This window comes from Lissotriton helveticus, chromosome 7 (genome assembly GCF_964261635.1).
Source record: "Lissotriton helveticus chromosome 7, aLisHel1.1, whole genome shotgun sequence".
Lineage (NCBI taxonomy): Eukaryota > Metazoa > Chordata > Amphibia > Caudata > Salamandridae > Lissotriton > Lissotriton helveticus.
Genome location: NC_136068.1, coordinates 794,723,137 through 794,744,305, shown reverse-complemented (window position 1 = coordinate 794,744,305; position 21,169 = coordinate 794,723,137). Strand labels below are relative to the sequence as shown.

Here is a 21,169-nt window from a genome sequence, read left to right as displayed (position 1 = left end):
CGCCACCGCCAAGCACCGGAAACACCAGCTGCCCCCCACAGGAGCTGCAAGGAACGCCAACACCGCCTCCGAGTCCGCATGTCCAACCTGGAGCAGGAGGTCCTGAGGTATAAGACCTTGGTTAAGGGCCTCCGCTCCGAGCTTGCCACCCTCCGCAAGGAGTATGATGCCCATGCCGCATCATGCACCAGCACCAGCACCCTCCAGTAGTGGAGTGTCCCTTGCCCTTTTTTTATAGACTTTTGGGGGGTGGGATTTGGGAGTTGGGATCGTTTTGGGACGTTTCAGAGACAATCGTTGGGGTTAGGGTGGGTGAGGGAGATTATTTTGTTAGGGATAAATAAATATATTTTTCAACTACTTTATCTGACCATACCTGTTTTTTACTGCTTTTCAGTCTGGTGGGTGGGGGGCGGGGGTATAACAGTAACTTTGTTTTCCTGAACAGTCGTAGGACTTTAGTAGTACAACCGTCAAACTCTTGTCTACTCCGAAATAATACTCCATTATACTACCTCCCACCAAACGCTTATCTTACCTGTAATTTGTGTTAGAAATTAGGGCTAGGCCCAGGGCTGGCTCCAGGTGAAATGGGGATTAACGTTGTCATTCCTGGGCGGGTGACATTTCCTCATTGCGGTGTTACTAGTGGTGTGACACAGTGGCAGTTGCATGCCTATGGAAAAAAAGAAAACGAAACCTTGTTTGTACTCCTTACTGTAGCATTACAACGGTTACGGTACGATCGAGAAAATAGCAGGTGACAGTACACTAGAACAGTGCCATAATGTAGCCTAACAAATGGTAAAGTATTGCAAGTATAACTAGTACTTGCGTTGAATTTATTTGACATTGGCTACTACTACTAGAAGATATAGTACTGAAGCTGAGTAAGTCTAGAAGATATCCTCGTATTCCTTCACCAGCCTGTTGCTGCTATCACCTTATCCTCCCCAGCAAGTGTGTGGAATTATTGATGTCATTTTAGTCAGACATCAAGCAAAACAACACAGCCCGGGGGAAGAGGGTTAGGGTTTGTAAAATGGATGGGAATGGGGGTTTCTTTTTGGGTAGGTTTTGTTGAGAGAAGAAAAAAAAAGCAGAGCATGGACAAACAATAATTGAAGATACAGAGTTTACAGACAATCTTTGGTTACAAAGTAAAGGTAAGCACATGCAGTCACACTCATAGAATAAAAGACAACAATGGATACTGTATCTGTATTGCGTATGTTGTTGGAGTTGTCCTGTTGAAATTGGTAAGTAAGTTGCATGCAGCAAACAATTCCTCTTATTGGCGGCACTCCTCCATTCCAGCTGACGCTTCGTCCATCAATGTGGTGGTGACCACTGACAGAAGAGACACCCTGTCCACTGCCTGCCTGGCGGATGTTGACTGAAACCCGGCCTGTAATTATTGAACGGAAAACAGGAAGTGCTATTACAATACCACTGATAAATAAATAAAAGGTATGTACGCTGTGTGGTTCAAAAAGTCACACTTTGATGATGCCTAGCAGAAAAATGGTTACAAAACGTACTTTGAAAGTAACAGTAGACCCAAATACAGACCGTGGATTGTATTCAAACCACTTGCCTGCAAGCAAAAGTATCCATAGCCAGCATCGCTCCAACAGTGCTCTACAACAACAGAACCGCGTTGCAATAGAACCCCCCTAAACACATGCAATCCTGCTGCTAGGGCTAACCCTAACGAACCCTAACTTACAAAGTGCCAAAACTGGTGTTTCCTTATGGATTTTGTCCAACTAACTTCTAGCCGGTATTAGACCTTCCCAGGAATGCCCCAGGCAAGACCCGCCAACCCACCCGCAAAAAAACACCCGACACAACACCACCAAACAGCGAAAAAGCTAAATCTCATACTTACAATGTCTCTCGGCCTTCGGTCCAAACGCGGCGCTGTGCAGCTAGGTCGTCATCATCATCAATCATCATAACTCCTGTTTTCCACCACGGATTTCCTGAAAAGCAAATGCAATCAAGATTAGACTGTCGCAGCAGTGCTTCGACAGAGACCCCGGCCGCAACCCACCCACGAACAGCAGGAAGCCCCCCAAAATGCTACATTGAGCAAGATGTCTGAAGAAATGGCAAAAAAAAGGCTGTTCCTTATGGATTTTGTCCAAAACACTTGTATCCGGTATTAGACCTTCCCAGGAAAGCCCCAGGCAAGACCCGCCGGCGCCAACCCACCCGCAAAAAAACACGCGACACAACACCACCAAACAGCGAAAAAGCTAAATCTCATACTTACAATGTCTCTCGGCCTTCGGTCCAAACGCGGCGCTGTGCAGCTAGGTCGTCATCATCATCAATCATCATAACTCCTGTTTTCCACCACGGATTTCCTGAAAAGCAAATGCAATCAAGATTAGACTGTCGCAGCAGTGCTTCGACAGAGACCCCGGCCGCAACCCACCCACGAACAGCAGGAAGCCCCCCAAAATGCTACATTGAGCAAGATGTCTGAAGAAATGGCAAAAAAAAGGCTGTTCCTTATGGATTTTGTCCAAAACACTTGTATCCGGTATTAGACCTTCCCAGGAATGCCCCAGGCAAGACCCGCCGGCGCCAACCCACCCGCAAAAAAACACCCGACAACACCCCCAAACAGCGAAAAAGCTAAATCTCATACTTACAATATCTCTCGGCCTTCGGTCCAAAGTAACGCGCTGTGCAGCTAGGTCATCATCAATCATCATAACTCCTGTTTTCCACCACGGATTTCCTGAAAAGCAAATGCAATCAAGATTAGACTGTCGCAGCAGTGCTTCGACAGACACCAAAAATTACACACAAACCCCCGGAACCCCGCCAAAGAGCACCTCAAAGGCAAGCAAGTCAGCAAAAACGGCAAGAAATTTTCACCTCATATTTGGTCCAAAACACTTTTGTCCATTATTAGAGCTTCACAGCAATGGGCCCAAAACCGTCAACTCACCCGCAAAGAAGTACAACACCCCCACAAGTGCTGAGTCTTTCTTCATTGTGCGTAATCCAGCACTCTGCTTGGAGGGAAATCGCAGTCTGGAAGAGGAGGATAGAGGAGCATGTTCTTCAGAACTTGTGAACCTGAGGAATGTAGACTGCGGCACCTTCAAATCAATAAGCAAACAAGTGAAGACAGTACTGATGATGGTCTTCTTTTTGGGATTAGGTGATTAAAGTTTGAATTAAATTAACTGTGCAAAACAAAGAAAGAGAGACACAAAGCACACAGGAATAAAAGTGAATAAGGACGAAAAAGAAAGTTCTTGATTGATTGTCTCATTTTCAGGGCTCGGTGTCAGGGAATAAGAACAAGATTTCGTCATCATACTCTGCGAATTCAGGCTGGATGAGGTCAGTGGCACCGAACAGAGAAAAAATCCCCTCATCTACGTTGCTGTCCTCATCGTCTTCATGTGGCGTGCTTTCTCGCACTTTGTAATCTGGTGGTATGAGGTGCTGATTCATCTTGATCATTGTCAGCCGCTCCACATTTTTGGGCGATAGGCGGCTCCGTTTGGCAGTTACAATGCCACCAGCAGCACTGAAAACACGTTCAGAAGACACACTTGCGAGTGGGCAAGACAAATAGTTTATAGCCAGGTTGTAGAGCTGTGGCCACAATTGTTTTTTGCCATGCCAATACTGCAATGGCTCCTCATTAAGAAAGACCACTGTTGAGTCATTCAGATAGTCCTGCACCATCGACTCAAGGTCATCAACTGTTCCTCCACTTTGCTTACTTTTTGCTGTGCCTGTGACATTTTTTAGAGAACCATACCCCATCAAACTTAGCCAATCCTCCTCCCCAGCCACTGTTAGTGTTGTCATTGTGTGTGGTGCAGATGATCCAGTTGCCGGTGTCTTTAACGGCTGAGAGGTCACTTGTGCCCCAGCCACAGGTGCAGAAGTGGATTCTTGTGACTGCGGATGGCCTGCTGATGCTGATGCTGATGTACTGGCTTCTCCTTCAATAACCTGCCGTTCTTTTTCAAACCTCTTGGCTGACCAGGCTAACCAATGTTTGTACTTTTGAACATCTGCATCAGCGAAAGGAAAGAATGCGTTGTCTGCCAGCGCCTTTTTGTAGCGTGGATCCAGAATAGTAGCACAAATGTAATGCTGATCTGAGTTGATGTTTTTAAGACGTTCATCACCACGTAGGCGATGTAATAATTTCTCAGACAAAATGAAATGGTTTTTTTTTTTTTCATCTTTTTCAAACTCAGAAGAAACCGCCATCAGTTGGTGCTCCAGTATGCACAACAATGGGATAGCTTTTCCCAAATTACAGTCCTCCTGGCTGACTGCACGCGTGAAGAACTCAAAAGGACGAAGCATGTCTGTCAGGCTTTTAACTATGGCCCATTGCGCCTTACTCATCCGCAGGTCCTCCTTCTGAGATGTAGCCTCTGTCAAGAAATAGTGATCGAGTACCGTATACTGCTCATGCAGACGCTCAAGCATGTAGAAGGTTGAGTTCCAACGTGTTGCCACCTCCTGGATGAGTGCTTTCACTGGCATTCCACGTTGAAGTAGCAGTCTCCGCAGATGCTTCCGGGCCTTAAAAGAATGGCTGAAATGGTTGCACATTTTGCGGCAGGTGGCCATTACCTCGAACGCTGGACTCTCTTTATCACTCAAGAATTTTTGAACTACCAGGTTGATACAGTGCGCCAAACACGGCACTCTAACATGGTGACCCTGTGACATGGCCTTAACTACATTGGCGCCATTATCCGTGGAAACATAACCAATCTTGCGTTTTAGGGGGGATAGCATTGACAACACCTTTTTGTCAAACTCTTCCAAAAGGTTTTCTGCTGTGTGACTTTTCTCCAAGGCAAACATGGCTAGTGTTGCATGTTTCCGAGCAGCTTTGAAAACTTGGTCCGGGTCAACACCTGCGTTTAGCTTTGCTATAACACCTGAAAAAGAGACCCAGTGTGCAGTGATGCACATGTAATCATCGCCTGGGCCACTGGTCCACATGTCTGTTGTCAGATGTATTGTGTGAACAGCACTCTTCTGCAAAGCTGCCCCAATCGCCTGCAGCACATCTTCATGTAGTGCTGGAACCGCAACTCTGGCAAAATAGAACCGGCTCGGAACCTTCCATTTAGGGCAGAGCGTTGCAACTAATTCAAGAAAACCTACCGCTTCTACAAAAGAAAAAGGTAGAAGGTCCACAGCTAGCATTTTAGCCAGCTTAGTGTTATACAGACGCGTCAGTGGGTGGTTGCGTTCATATGGCACGTCTGAAGTAAGCATTGTTCTAATGTTGCCCTGGACCAAGCATTTACGGGCTGATAATGACTTCGTTGACCCAATTTTGCTCGCTGGTGAACTTTTGTGCGTTGGTGTCTCACTCGCTCCAACACTCTTAGTGTGCCTCACATTGGGTGTGCTGCTGACAGGGGTACTGGGTGTAAGGGAAGTGTTTGACACGTCTTCTTCCTGCTCGTCATCATCAGATGAAACATCAACGTTTCCTTGAATTTGGCCTTTCTTGATCGCATCTAGGTGCGCAAACCATTTGACAGTGTGCTGTCTCCTAAGATGACCTCTCTGGCCTCCGGTACCATAGTTGGTACCTGGCTTACCACGACTAACTGCTTGCTTACAAATGGTACAAATGGCAAACTTTGGATTTTTTGGACAAACAGTAAAGAAGTCCCAAACGGGGGACTTGAAGTGTCTGTGGGACATGGAGGAGGCGGCGATACTGGTGGTGGTGGTCATGAAGCTAATGCCAGATGAAGTGGAGGATCTGGATTGCCCAACTTTTGTACGTTTTGCACTTTCACCGCCACTAATTAAGGTCGAGGTTGACGGAGGTCTCTTCTTGCCAGAAAGAAATATGGAAGCGGGACGAGTTGGTGTACTACTTAACTCCAATGATTGTGGTGTTTCCACTGCCTCCTCATCGACAACATCATCATCATCATCACGCTCAGCAGCTCTTCGGGCTAGGGTCAAAATGTCTGTTTGCTGCATGCCCGCTGGGGCTGCAGTGACCTTTATGATGACTGGGTCGTCGTTGGCAGAGTCTTCATCAGCAGCAGTATCCGCCACTTCTTGTTGAGCCTCATCACACTCCATAAGTCTGAGACTTTGGACGAGCTTCCTTTTACGCTTAAGTACCTTTGTTGGATCATGGTGTGCCTCACTCTCAGACGGCTGTGGTGCTGGTTCCCAAGTTTGATCCGTATCATCAGAAGGAGGTGTGCTTGAAGAGGATGTAGACACCACCCTTGATCTCTTCCTTGCTAGGGTTGTGGAAGACAATGAAGGATCATCAGGAGGAGTGGCTTCCTCAAATGATACCTCGCCTTGATTGTCGATTTCCTGATGTGCCCCTACTTCGGGAGGAACAACTATTGTGGGCACTTGTTGTGACCCTCCATGCACCTCTGCATGCGCATCTCCTTGCGCTGCCTCTCCTTCCACATGTACTTGGGCTTGTACTTGCACATGTGATTGTTGTTGCCGCTGTGGTTGTTCAACACTCGTCAGATGAGCTACAACAACCTGTGTTGATTGAGGGACATTGCTGCTGCTTTCTTGCGATGAGCCAACATCACTGGTCGATGGTGATTGAAGAAGTATACTGGCTGCCTCTGCAGCACTCAAGGGCTTGGACTTAAGTTGGCGTGGTGGTGGTGGTGGCACTGAGCCCAATGGAGCGGGGGTGCTGCTGCCAGCTTGGTCCCCAGCAGATCCCGCTGCAGCTGCTGCAGGCATACTTTTTTTTTTACTCACAAAAAAAGGGGCGGGCGGCACACCAGTGTCCTTGGTAACTTGCTTCTTCTGCTCCTTACTGGCACCTTTCTTGCTAGAGGAGCTACGGGTTACTTTTTTTGGGGCCATCTTCTTCAGAGCAGGTCAGCAGGCAGCAGTTGCACGAGTTGCAGAGGGTTCTGTGTCCAGACGTGACGTCGCGTGACGTTATGCTGCACACACCGCTGCAGGACTTCTTCCTGGCACTGGTGGTTCTATTGAGTCTTCTTGTGCACCTAAAAGCAATGGAAGACAGAGGAACATCAGTTCAGTTATACACCCCAAAAAATCGACAAAACACAGAAAAATGAGCACAATCCCATGCCATCCATGATGTTTACATTGAAGACACCCCACAGAAAGACTAGGGACATGCAAGTATGCAACACTCACTACCCCTGGGCATAAGGGATGAAAAGTAGGCAAAATAAGTGCAGGCCTCAGACACTGCCTCTCCTCAAAATGGCCCCCTTACACCCCAAGCACATGTTGCTGCCTGTACCAGCCAGCACTCAAGATGGCCACCACCACCACCCACATGGCCAGTCCACATCAACAGTACACCCCCAAAAAACAGAAAAACAGCCAGAAATCACCACAATCCAATGCCATCCATGATGTTTACATCAAAAAGAGTGAGACAACACCACAGGCACACTCAGTCCATGCACCACCACCACCCCTGGGCAAGCAAAAGGCCACACCAGCAGCCCCCCAAAAACGACAAAAAACAATAAAATAAGCCCAATCCCAGCCCATCCATGGCCTCAATTATGTTTAAATTCAAGAAGACACCCCACAGAAAGACTAGGCCCATGCAACACTCACCACCCCTGGGCAAAGGGCCACACCAGCAGGCCCAAAAAAACGACAAAAAACAATAAAATCTGCACAATCCCAGCCCATCCATGGCCTCAATTATGTTTAAATTCAAGAAGACACCCCACAGAAAGACTAGGCCCATGCAACACTCACCACCCCTGGGCAAAGGGCCACACCAGCAGGCCCAAAAAAACGACAAAAAACAATAAAATCTGCACAATCCCAGCCCATCCATGGCCTCAATGGTGTTTAAATTCAAGAAGACACCCCTCAGAAACACTAGGCCCATGCAACACTCACTACCCCTGGGCATAAGGGATGAAAAGTAGGCAAAATAAGTGCAGGCCTCAGACACTGCCTCTCCTCAAAATGGCCCCCTTACACCCCAAGCACATGTTGCTGCCTGTACCAGCCAGCACTCAAGATGGCCACCACCACCACCCACATGGCCAGTCCACATCAACAGTACACCCCCAAAAAACAGAAAAACAGCCAGAAATCACCACAATCCAATGCCATCCATGATGTTTACATCAAAAAGAGTGAGACAACACCACAGGCACACTCAGTCCATGCACCACCACCACCCCTGGGCAAGCAAAAGGCCACACCAGCAGCCCCCCAAAAACGACAAAAAACAATAAAATAAGCACAATCCCAGCCCATCCATGGCCTCAATTATGTTTAAATTCAAGAAGACACCCCACAGAAAGACTAGGCCCATGCAACACTCACCACCCCTGGGCAAAGGGCCACACCAGCAGGCCCAAAAAAACGACAAAAAACAATAAAATCTGCACAATCCCAGCCCATCCATGGCCTCAATGGTGTTTAAATTCAAGAAGACACCCCACAGAAAGACTAGGCCCATGCAACACTCACCACCCCTGGGCAAAGGGCCACACCAGCAGGCCCAAAAAAACGACAAAAAACAATAAAATCTGCACAATCCCAGCCCATCCATGGCCTCAATGGTGTTTAAATTCAAGAAGACACCCCTCAGAAACACTAGGCACATGCAACACTCACTACCCCTGGGCATAAGGGATGAAAAGTAGGCAAAATAAGTGCAGGCCTCAGACACTGCCTCTCCTCAAAATGGCCCCCTTACACCCCAAGCACATGTTGCTGCCTGTACCAGCCAGCACTCAAGATGGCCACCACCACCACCCACATGGCCAGTCCACATCAACAGTACACCCCCAAAAAACAGAAAAACAGCCAGAAATCACCACAATCCAATGCCATCCATGATGTTTACATCAAAGAGAGTGAGACAACACCACAGGCACACTCAGTCCATGCACCACCACCACCCCTGGGCAAGCAAAAGGCCACACCAGCAGCCCCCCAAAAACGACAAAAAACAATAAAATAAGCACAATCCCAGCCCATCCATGGCCTCAATTATGTTTAAATTCAAGAAGACACCCCACAGAAACACTAGGCCCATGCAACACTCACTACCCCTGGGCATAAGGGATGAAAAGTAGGCAAAATAAGTGCAGGCCTCAGACACTGCCTCTCCTCAAAATGGCCCCCTTACACCCCAAGCACATGTTGCCTGTACCAGCCAGCACTCAAGATGGCCACCACCACCACCCACATGGCCAGTCCACATCAACAGTACACCCCCAAAAAACAGAAAAACAGCCAGAAATCACCACAATCCAATGCCATCCATGATGTTTACATCAAAGAGAGTGAGACAACACCACAGGCACACTCAGTCCATGCACCACCACCACCCCTGGGCAAGCAAAAGGCCACACCAGCAGCCCCCCAAAAACGACAAAAAACAATAAAATAAGCACAATCCCAGCCCATCCATGGCCTCAATTATGTTTAAATTCAAGAAGACACCCCACAGAAACACTAGGCCCATGCAACACTCACTACCCCTGGGCATAAGGGATGAAAAGTAGGCAAAATAAGTGCAGGCCTCAGACACTGCCTCTCCTCAAAATGGCCCCCTTACACCCCAAGCACATGTTGCCTGTACCAGCCAGCACTCAAGATGGCCACCACCACCACCCACATGGCCAGACCACATCAACAGTACACCCCCAAAAAACAGAAAAACAGCCAGAAATCACCACAATCCAATGCCATCCATGATGTTTACATCAAAGAGAGTGAGACAACACCACAGGCACACTCAGTCCATGCACCACCACCACCCCTGGGCAAGCAAAAGGCCACACCAGCAGCCCCCCAAAAACGACAAAAAACAATAAAATAAGCACAATCCCAGCCCATCCATGGCCTCAATTATGTTTAAATTCAAGAAGACACCCCACAGAAAGACTAGGCCCATGCAACACTCACCACCCCTGGGCAAAGGGCCACACCAGCAGGCCCAAAAAAACGACAAAAAACAATAAAATCTGCACAATCCCAGCCCATCCATGGCCTCAATGGTGTTTAAATTCAACAAAACAGTTGTATCATGCACCCATAACCAACCCTGGTCCTACTGGATACTGTGGCTACCCACAATATAATTTATTTAATTTTCTGAAAAAATTCCAAAATTGTACTTGCAGCAACTGTAATGCCCCAAACAAACTTACTTGTGAAAGTTGATTTCTAATCCAAAAGTGATCCAAAGACAGTCAAAAAGGCCTCAAATCCAAATATCCAGCAGCACCCACAAAAAGTAATCCTTCCAGCTCCAGATCCAAATGAAAGTGACCAGGAGATGGACAAAGCACTGGGAGGAGCCTGCTGGACAGGAACAGGAAGTTGGAGACTGTGGGGCACTTCCTTCCTCCCCCCCCCCCCAAAATGGACTCCTTGCAAAAAAAAAGGCCATGCAAATGTCAACCTGAGGAGTGATTCTGATAAAAATCATAATTTTCTGAAGGTTTATCCTGTTTGCTGGTGATTTTCTTGTGCGAAATTGCAAAATCTCTATTTCGCAAGTGCGAGATTGTTCCTTTCCGCCGCAACTACATGTTCGCAATTGCGAACTCTCGCGAGGTGTGCTGTGCAAGGTGGCAAGCCGCGAGTACGTATTCGCGGGCGACAAACTCCCGCGGGAACACGCAGCAAGATCTAAAATGGCGCGTCACTCGCAAAGAAAAACAACTCGGCAAACGCTAAAATGACGGAAAGTGAACGCCGTGCACCACGCCGCGCGCCGCAACCAAGCAAAAAATCCGCCGCGAGCGGATTCACGGATTTTCGACAAATTCGCGAGCGTTCGCGGATTGCGGATTTGCCGAAAATCCGAAAAATCCGCGAGCGGAGCGGATTTTACGCCCATGCTTACATATCATATAATTCAATCTTAACTCACAATCACTTTTTTACTACTGATACTGTACACCAGGCAGTAATGTTACTGAAATTACACTGAGAGTGCAATGTAGATTTGCCCTCTGAAATGTGGAATTATAGCGAGATGAGCATATGTTCTGCTACTTCCTTAACCCGTTCCATGCTGATGACGAAACCGCTCCGTCATCAGCTACGGGTGCGCTGTGCTGATGACGGAGCGGTTCCGTCATGGCCCGCCCAGCTCGATAGAACGCTCATGCGCGGCGCGAATTCCGCGCCTGCGCTGAGGGTTCTATTGAGCGGGGCGGGCCATGACGGAACCGCTCCGTCACGAGCACAGCTCAACCGACGCTGGTGACGGAGCGGTTCCGTCACCAGCATGCGGCCGCCGCGCGGCCGCCCCGCCCCCTTAGCACTGCGGCGGAATAGCCACCGCAGTAAAGGGGTTAAACATGATTGTGTTTGCATAAAGTTAGCATCGGCATAGTGGAAAGTGGGCATTTCATTATTGGCATGTGACCCTTGTCAATAGCAAAGAGGGAATCTATTTACCATGTTCATCCTGAAAACATACCCTCAAGCATATGGCTCTCAGGGGACACAAGGTATTTACACCATCGAAGAATAGAGCCTCCTAGGGTCTAAGCATGGAGGGTCACACGGCCTTTCAGAGACTACTCTGTCAAAGGACTGGACGTCACATATGTCCCTGGGATCCCTTCCAAATGCATTCATTGTACTTCAGCACTCTCTCAAGGTAGCTTGTATGGCCCCCCTCAGAGGTAGAGTAAGGTCCCCTGCCCATACATACAGAGTGGCAGGCAAGATGACTACTGCAGATGTTTGCTGTGAACTATTGCCATGTGTTCCATTTGATTTTGTTGGTTCATTCCCCAGTTAATGTAAATTGGTCAGATGGCCATGATCTGCAACTCTTGCACCTTGTGGTGGCGCTATAATGCACAAATTGAGGCAGTACGCCTCTCCTATGATGAGGTACCTAATGTGATACGTTTTTTGTGAAAATATGGTGCTAAAAATAGGACTAACCTCAAATAAATAGATGTGCATATCTGAAGAGGAAAGTTCAATGCTTTAACAGAAAGTAATGGTCCTAACAACGGGAAGGAAACATGGACCAGCTCTTACACGCAAGTTGATAAGTCCTGATACCCCTTTGCTCCCTGACGGAACCTGGCTGTCTCATTCATTTTTTAATCAAGATGTGACAGCCATTAGAAGGCCAGATGTACAAACCTTTTTTGCGACTGCAAACTGGGGATTGGCCAATTTGCGACTGCAAAAAAGGTTCCAGGCATGTACAAATGCTATTTTGCGAGTCACTGACCCACAAAATAGCAATTGGGACTTTCGCTATTTGGAAGGAGTGACCCTTCCTAATAGTGAACTTCAATATATACAACAAAATACCTCTGGTGTTAGAGGTATTTTGTTGTGTATATTGAAGTTGATTTTGATTCCATCCTCTACCTAACCTGAACTGAATCATTCCTCTTTTGTCGAATTTCTTCCTAATAGTGAGTCACCATGACATGCACTGTTGTTTTGCGACCGCATTTGCAGTTGCAAAACACTCGCAGTTTACCACCTACTTCAAGTGGGTGGTAAACCACTCGTAAACGGGAAGGGGTCCCCAGGGGAACCCTTCCTCTTTGTGAGAGTGTTCAGAAATATTTCTTAAGAGAAAATGAAACTGGAAAGTTTCATTTTTCTTTTTTTTAAATGCATCCCGTTTTCCTTTAAGGAAAACCGGTTGCATTTAAAGTTAAAAACTGCTTTATTTAAAAGCAGTCACAGACATGGTGGTCTGCTGACCCGAACTGGCCACCATCTCTGTGAGTGCTAGCCATTCCTAAAGGGGTCGCAAATTGCACCTGCCTCATGAATATTGATGAAGCATGCAATTTGTGACCACATTAGGAATTGCAAACAGTGTCCGAGACACTGTTGTACATACCAATTTGTGAGTCGCAAATTGAGAGTTGCAAATGCGAATTGGTGGGTCGTACATCTGCCCCTAGGCCTTTAAGTAGGTCAATTGACTTGGAGATTCAACATACACTAACAATATAAAGTCTATCCTCAGTGGAAAAAGAATAGAGCTTACATTTTTTAAATTAAATAGGAATTAATGATTTTATTAGAGTGGTCATGTGTGTTTAAACACATATGGTGCAAGTGGTATTATACACTTTTGCCATTTTCTGGTTAAATGACTAACCAATTTAACTTGACTCATATGAACAAACATGACGTATGTAAAAGTTTCAACCAATGACTTGTTTACAAACATGAATCTAGCAATTGCACATATCAGGAAGTAAAAGTAAAAATGTTATTTTAAATGTAATCCTTACCTAATATCCACTTCATGATAAGCATTTCTGTCCATGAAAATTGTGTTGTTTTTACTCTAAAGACTTGTTTAGGGTAATCAGTGATGGTTTCATTCGGCAGATTTTTGACTCCTTCAAATCGGTCTGAGGCATTAACAACCAAGAGTCCAAGAAAGATTGTGAAAGACACTGCATGAGCCACAAACTTCATGAAGGGACTTCTCAGGATTCGGCCTAACTGGAACAAAATAAGCATATGCAAATTACCTTCTGCTTCACATTTCCATTTGCATAGAGCTTGTCAGTGTTTGTATATTTCAAAGTAATTACTTCGGCTGGAGTCTATTGCAAGCTCAGACATATGCTCATAACATTAGATTAATGTTACTGGACAGTTGCCATAATATCATAGCCACAGGGCTCAGATTCGATTTTGAACAGCCCTACAATATGCTTTATCCACTGAAGAACCATAGCACATATGTTTGTGCTGTTTCTCACAGCCATTTCCTTTGTGACATAAATTATTCGTGTTAACGATCTATGAATTAAACACGAGCAACTCCTGATTCAGTCTGTTAACCTGTGTGGCTCCTTCTCGTTCTTCTGCTGGGCCACTGCTGATAACCTTTCACAAAGAAAATTGTTCTACCTTGTAATTTAGAGTGAATACCAGTCCCATTCTGGGGCCCTTACAGAAAGTGCCCCAGGGGTGTAACTGGCATGTGTGTGTCTGCTCTGTGCGCGCGTGAGGCATATTGGTATTACAGAAGGGGCTGCAGACCATTGAAAAAATATGCTCGATCCACAAGGAATGGATAATGTATGTAAGTATTAGGCAGTTCCAAGTAGCTCAAGGATCTGAAATACTGGCCAAGAAAAATAATACACAAAGGTGTCAGACATTTTTTATGGCCTAAACTTTTGTTTGTACAAATAAAGAGAACAATACATAGTCATAATACATTAAACATTGCATGCACCCATATACACCGCAATGTACTTATGTAAAACATTTTACAAAATGAGATAAACAAAAATAAAAGAAATAAAAAAAATTGTCATATACATTTTTACATTGCCTATCCCCACCTTTATTGCACTGGAAAATATTAAAAAAATAAAATGAATATAATAAAAACCGTGACTCAATAGTGGTATAGCATGGAACGACCCTGGAACGAATCCAGGTGTTAGAATACCTGGGGGTTAAGCACACAGAGGACTTTGATTGGATGTCCCTTATTTGGGTGCATGGCCTCAAGCTATAGCAGCTTTGCTGGCATATTCTGAGGGTGCACTGAGCTTCCTCCTTACGTCCAGTGTTTTCAACTCTTGAGATTTACAAAAGTCAGGCTTTAGGGGCTATTCTGTATGGGGGAAACTTTGGGGTTTTCAGGATTCCCACTCACTAGAAACAATGGAAAATCGATTTTCGAGGAATCTTCGTGATCTCCCAGTGAGCACCCCGCTTATCCCTCTATGTCTTGCATATTGTCTCAAATGATTAATGATGTAGTGGGTATGACACCACTCTTGTATTGGTGTAGATTGGGGGCACCCAAAAAAAGTATCTTTTCACAAGGCTGATGAAGATGTTATGAGGCAACATGGGGTTTATAAAATTCCGTGGCTTTGGTCTATGAAGGCTAGTTTAGGATGGATTGGGTATTCCAATTTATGGTCACTCCCTGGTGATGACCAGTCTCCAAATCCGAGCGAAAAAGTGCTTATTGGCAATATACTTCCAACCAAGCCTTATGTTCTGTAAGGCTAGGATTGCTTACTGATCCTTTTTTAGGCTTCAAAATTGATTAATGTATGGAAACATATCTGGATGAGATTAAACCTCCTCTGGCAAAACCCCTATTTTCACTAATTTCGCTTAGGGACTCTCTTTCTCTACGTACCTTCACAGCCAAATGGAAGTTCTTCTTTAAATGAGGGTAATAGTTCTTGTCCATTTTGAGCTCAGGTTGAGGATTTGACTGTGCATGTCATATTTGTCGGCCCAGGTTACCAAGTAACCAGAATGAACTGGAATTTAGCGGTTCGTCATAACCTGGGGACGAAGAACTATAGGATTGCATATAGGATTTTAGGAAGTAGCATCAGTCGATGCATTGTGTTTCCTGTCTTCCAATTCTTGACGCATATGTGGAGGTACAGGAATAAACATCTGTTCAGCTAGGTGGTTTTGTTGTTTTTACCTTCAAGAAGTTTGGTGTTCTTATGAGTTATTGGATTTTACTGATTTTAATTTGTATTTTGTAACTTGTGCATATTCGATTGTGTATGTACAGTGCTTTGATCAAAATTTGCTTGGACAAACTCATGAACTGGCCTGTTTTGTAAAATGCTTGAATTATTTTATTTATTGTAATGTATCATGATTTTGTCTATTTTTTTATAGCTATGTGCCAAAATAAAGATTTTTTTTTGTCCTCATTTATGCAATCTTGCTAAAACAACAACAGGGTCACCTCTCACTAGACGCCCTTGGAGATGAGGTAAGAACCATGCCTTAAATACAACAATTTCCATGAGTTAACATGACACACAAATAAACTCATGAGGATTATAATCGCGTTGGTTTAAATCATTGGACAGCCCTTCCTACCTTACCACCTATATTTGTCCAAAGGATCCCAGTGCTTCGTACGATTACCAAATTAAAGATTTTTACTACTACTACATATAACATTGCAGACACATAAAAATCCAATGAAAAAAATGTAGACATAACAACTGCACACACATATAGAAAATTATAAATATTTAAATTGTTAATGAATGAATTCAAATACGTGAATCTGCATGTGAATTGGTCCTACAAGCAACACAAGAGTAAATCAGAAATGGTCCAGGAATTCAGGAGTATTTCAAGAGTGATTTAAAACTATAGATAGCAAATTCTTTGTGAACCAAGCCCAAAATAACATTTATTTTCTAGGGCACAATTACACCTCACTTTCTGTGGGGATTGTCTGCCCTGTCGACAATTCACACAAGTAAGTGCAGTTGTGTGGTGCTGAACATGGAAAATTGTATGTATCCCTTTAAGGTTAGAAATGTAGGGAAATAATAGAAAGAACAATTCAGTGCCTTTAAATTTCTGGGTTAAAAAAATAGCTTTAAGAAATTCACAAACATATTCAGGTGAGTTAACTAAAATGAGCATATTATGTTTTCACCAAAATAAAATGGTTATATATTAATGTTTTTGAATTCCTATATGCATAATATTGATAAGGTTTACCGCACATGCTACAGACTTATTTAAAATTAAAACTGAAATTTAATGAGAAATTATTCCAAAATCACAACCCTTATGTGTTAAAAAATACTGTTTGCTTTTGAGCAGATTCATAAACTAGCAATATTTTTATTTAATTGTTTACAACACAAATGTGATTGGCTATACTTCTATTGTAAAGACATATGTATACCGGAAAAAGTACATCTTTTAGACTTAATTCACCTTCAAATGTTTCAATTTACTCATTACCCAGTGTTGATGAGAAGATTAACAGGTTTGTGCAGTTACTGTAAAATTTAGGTCAGTATAAAACAATGCTCATGTTTTTATTTCATGGAAGCAACATGTGATATTTCGCTATTATGGTATTAGTAGATTAAAAAGGCAGATACAGAGCCTATAGATTTTTCTGTGTCAACTCCTCAAATGTAGAGGAAGTGAATAAATGTGCCTTGATGTGAGCCCTGAATTCCAATAGTACAAGCAGTATGTCTGAGAATTAAAGCATTTTATCATCTGAGAGAGCTTTTAGGTTTGAGCTGGAAAACAGTCATGCTGATGTATTCTGTTCAATCATTCTAATTTGCTTCATGTGGATTTTTTAATTTTTTTTGAAGCTCTTTATTTTCTTTCCTGTCTCCTCAGGCATCATATATAGTGTAGAGGGTAAACAGCGTTTACAACGATTCTTTTTCTCCGCGGGGAATCACAACGTGGTCGTTATCACGACCGCGTTGTGATTCTGCATACCATTACTCCGCAAGTCGGAAGAACGACTTGCGGAACGGGGGGGGTGTTGGATTTAAAATCCAACACCTTCTCGAGTGTCCGCACAGACTAGAGTTGGAATAGTAAATTATACTAATCCAACTTCCAGCGCCCCCCCCCCCTCCGCAAGTTGTTGTTACAACTTGCGGAGTAATGGTATGCGGAATCACAACGCGGTCATGATAACGACCGCGTTTTGATTCCACACGGAGAAAAAGAATGCGGGATTTCAACATATATTGAGTGTAGAGTCTATTGGACTCCATTCATTTTGTAAACATATAGAATTTAAATCTTTAAATCTTCTGTATACTATTTATGACACATTACATTTATATGTGTTGAACCAAAAACAACATGCTTATTACAAGTGGCCCATACAAAGGCTTGGAGCTTCCCCATACTCTGAGTTACCATGCTGGGATATTGGAAATACTAGGGAGGGGGCGGATTGTGGGAATTCCACCCTATTATCAGTTGGATCCACTGTGAAATAAGTATTTCTGGGTCTGATTCCCCTGGTAATTTTGCATCATACCTTCTTATGGAGATTTCAGCTGCTTTCAGTAGCCAAATCAAGTGTTTGAGAGTATAGGTATGCATGATATTCCCATAGATATGATAATTCTTATGGGGTCGGTAACTGCTGTTACCTGCCCATTTAAGGGCTGATTCTGATCTCAGCAGGAGACTCCTCCAGACGACTCTGCTACAGAGGGATTCCGATGGACTCGGCTCCGTCGACTCCGAGAGAGCAAGTATAATGTCTACATACGACTCGGAGTCCCATTGCAGTCAATTGGAGCCTATGTTCAGAACGCGAACACGGGGTCCCATTGGAAAAAGGGGAGGGTGTTGGCAAGCGTGCACCCTGTGGCGGGCATCCCATGGTGCCCACCACACTGTACATGCCCGGACAGGGGGGAACCATGGAAACCCCCTGTGACCAATTCTGAAGGCCCCGGTTGAAGGGGGCCTGCTACAGCACCCCAAAGTACATCTCCGACAGCTGCTTTGTGTCGGAGTTGATGACTCCGGATAGCTCTCGTAGTCGTGCATCGGAATCACTCATCAGGAAACCAATGCAATTGGGCTGTGCGAGTCGGATCCGGATGACTTCATTTTTCAGAACGACCTCTGGAAGTGAGTCGGACAGCCCGAGAGCATTGGGAGCATCATACTTGCACGTTCGGAGACTCGTACGAATTGATCAGAAACATGGCTACCGACTCCGATTCAGAGGGTCCTGATGCCGTTAGGAGGCAGTCCGGCTGAGATCGGAATCGGCCCCTTAGTGTTCAGAGGCCACATTTAATCAATGCCAAAGAGCCAATTCAGCATTTGTTGGATGCAGACGTCATGTCCACGTATTTTGAGAGCATAGATTTGCATACACTCTTAATAAATAAAAGGGACATACCCAGACTCTAAATGACCTTTTGGATCTGGTAACTGTATGTTGCAGGGACATGATCCCTTTTAGAAGGGTAGCCGTGGTATTTAGAAATGGAAGGCAGTATAGTTCTTTAGTCGTTTGCCTGTGTGGTCCAATTTCTTTAAATTCAAACAAAGCAAAACCACTTGTTTTATAACTCTTTTAGAAGTAGAATTTCTTCCTTTTGAGTTTTGCACAATGTATCTTTAAAAAAAAAACACCTTGTTGAAAACTAAAGCTCCTATGTGTTTAATTCAGTTGCTTATCCGTAGAAGAGGTTTTACTGTCCTATTTGTTACAGGGTGGTAGTAGCAAGGTCTGTCTGAGACATAACTGACTATGTCTTAGAAGTTATACCAACAATATACAGACAGTGTCTGTAGAATACCCCTCACTCAGCCACTGGTTGTTACATGTGTCAGTTATTGTTGTATATCTAAATTCAAACACTACTGTGGGGCATAAATATTATTACAAAAATACAAATAATCAAAATCTTAGCCCCCTATGTAAATAACAAAAATCTTGTTCACGAAAATATTGACTGCAAAACTATTGCTAATAAACTTCTCATATAAACAACATGGAATGTGAAAATAATGAAAGTTTAAATATCTAGCACAGATTACAAATAATGTAAAATATTTACAGTATCAACTAAAATAGAATCAACAACCTAATTATTGTATTTAAACACCAGAATAGTAGGTATAAATATATATACAAACACCACATATTATATATACACAAGCCTAAGATTTTTTACATGCAAAATAATTAAATTTGCAACATCTTTAAAAGGTAATACCAAAAACAAATCCAAACTAAAACATGAATCAATTACATTAACCCATTCCATGCATCAGACGGCCACCAGCTGTCTAACGTCACAGTGGGCGTGTGTGGAGGACGGCCGGGGGCCGTCCGAACACCGCCCACTCATTATTTCACCCACACCGTGGCAGAATTCACGCCACCGTCAACAGGTTAAAAAGCAGAGCCTCAGACAAACAGGAAAAGTCAGCTAATAAACCATGAGTATAAATGAGTATAAATGGATTTGATGTCAAACAGCTTCCCAAAAACAAAGGAGCGTGTCTCTCTTTCTGAGTGAAACACCTCTTAGGTAGAGGCGCTACACTTTACACAAGCAAATCACATGCTAACTTCTGCAAAGCAAGTTAATATAGTTTCAAAACTAGTTGCAGAACTTCTAAATAACATTCTAAGTAAAACATAAAAACAGCTATGTAAGAAAATAAGTCCTCCCCAAGTAATGTGTGCCAAAAACCTGTCAGGTTAAATACACAGTTTTGATTATTTAACCTGGGCTCATCCCCTGGTAACTATGACACAGAATAGACAGGCTTAATGTAGGAAAATATGTAAGGAATTTATCAGTATCAAAACAATAGAAAAGTCAAAATATATCAAAATACAAATCCCACTGCCAATTTCTGGAAAGCAAGAAAAATGTAATAAGCAAAAAGAATCCAAAATGATTAACATCTACTTCCTTTGAGGGGGACTTCCACAAATATATGTAAGTTTCATCTATATATGAGCAATTTGTTTAGGATAGGAGACATATTTGTGTGTGATTTCTGATTTTAACTTTTTACTTGATTATTCTATGCCTTTCTAGTATTAGTGTTGATGTGAGAAAATGTGTTTTTATGGTATTAGTGTTTTTTTGTCTTGTAAATACTGAATTATATTTGATTTGATTCAGTCATATTTTAGTCTATAAACGATAGAATATTTGATTGTGAAATCATACCTTCAGGAGCATTTCTGGTGTTGTAACCAATCAGAGCAAGTCACAATTAGCAACCTACCTCAAGAATATTAAATATGCTTAGATGGAATGTATATTATAGTGACATACTTTGCATACTTTAGCATAATTTTCTAGAATTTTTGTTGTTGTCAATCTTGTTAAGCAATATTACACCACTATAACATTCAGTGTAATTGGCACGTTTGCAAAAACGTTTTACCATGAGCACTTGGGAATAACACAAATGGCTAGAACGCTAGTGTCTATTGCTCATGCCAGCTGTGTTTTTTTGCACTATTGTATATCTTCAAAATGCTTTCAATTTAAAAAAGTGATGCAAGGACACATTACCTGCTAAAATATAGAACTAAATGACACATTTCAATTTTGCATAACTGCATTTCATTTGTGTGAAATTATATAAAAACAAATTACACAAATTTTGCACATCACTAATATTAAGGAGCTAGGTCAGAATATGACCCACTCCGATTCAGAATTTTACAAACCTACCAATTAGTATATAGGTTGGTTCATAAAATTGCAACCAGTTTCCTGCGATTAGTAATTAGTACAGCTGTTTCAGGTCTATTTAAAGGAAGCAGAATCAGATCTTGTAAGCTCGTGGGCATTTGAAATTATAGAGTTACACAAGACCAGTAACTTCTCCAAAG

The 21,169-nt window shown here is 43.4% G+C and overlaps 1 protein-coding gene across 1 annotated transcript in view; it reads right to left on the bottom strand.

The window, feature by feature from the left end:
• The window catches only part of TRPC7 (transient receptor potential cation channel subfamily C member 7), a 1,084,504-nt gene that overhangs the window by 528,051 nt on the left and 535,284 nt on the right, over positions 1-21,169 (bottom strand). The window contains exon 4 of the mRNA XM_078653219.1: positions 13,275-13,491. Within this exon, the coding sequence (XP_078509345.1) occupies positions 13,275-13,491 (217 nt within the window). The remainder of the gene's footprint in view (positions 1-13,274; positions 13,492-21,169) is intronic.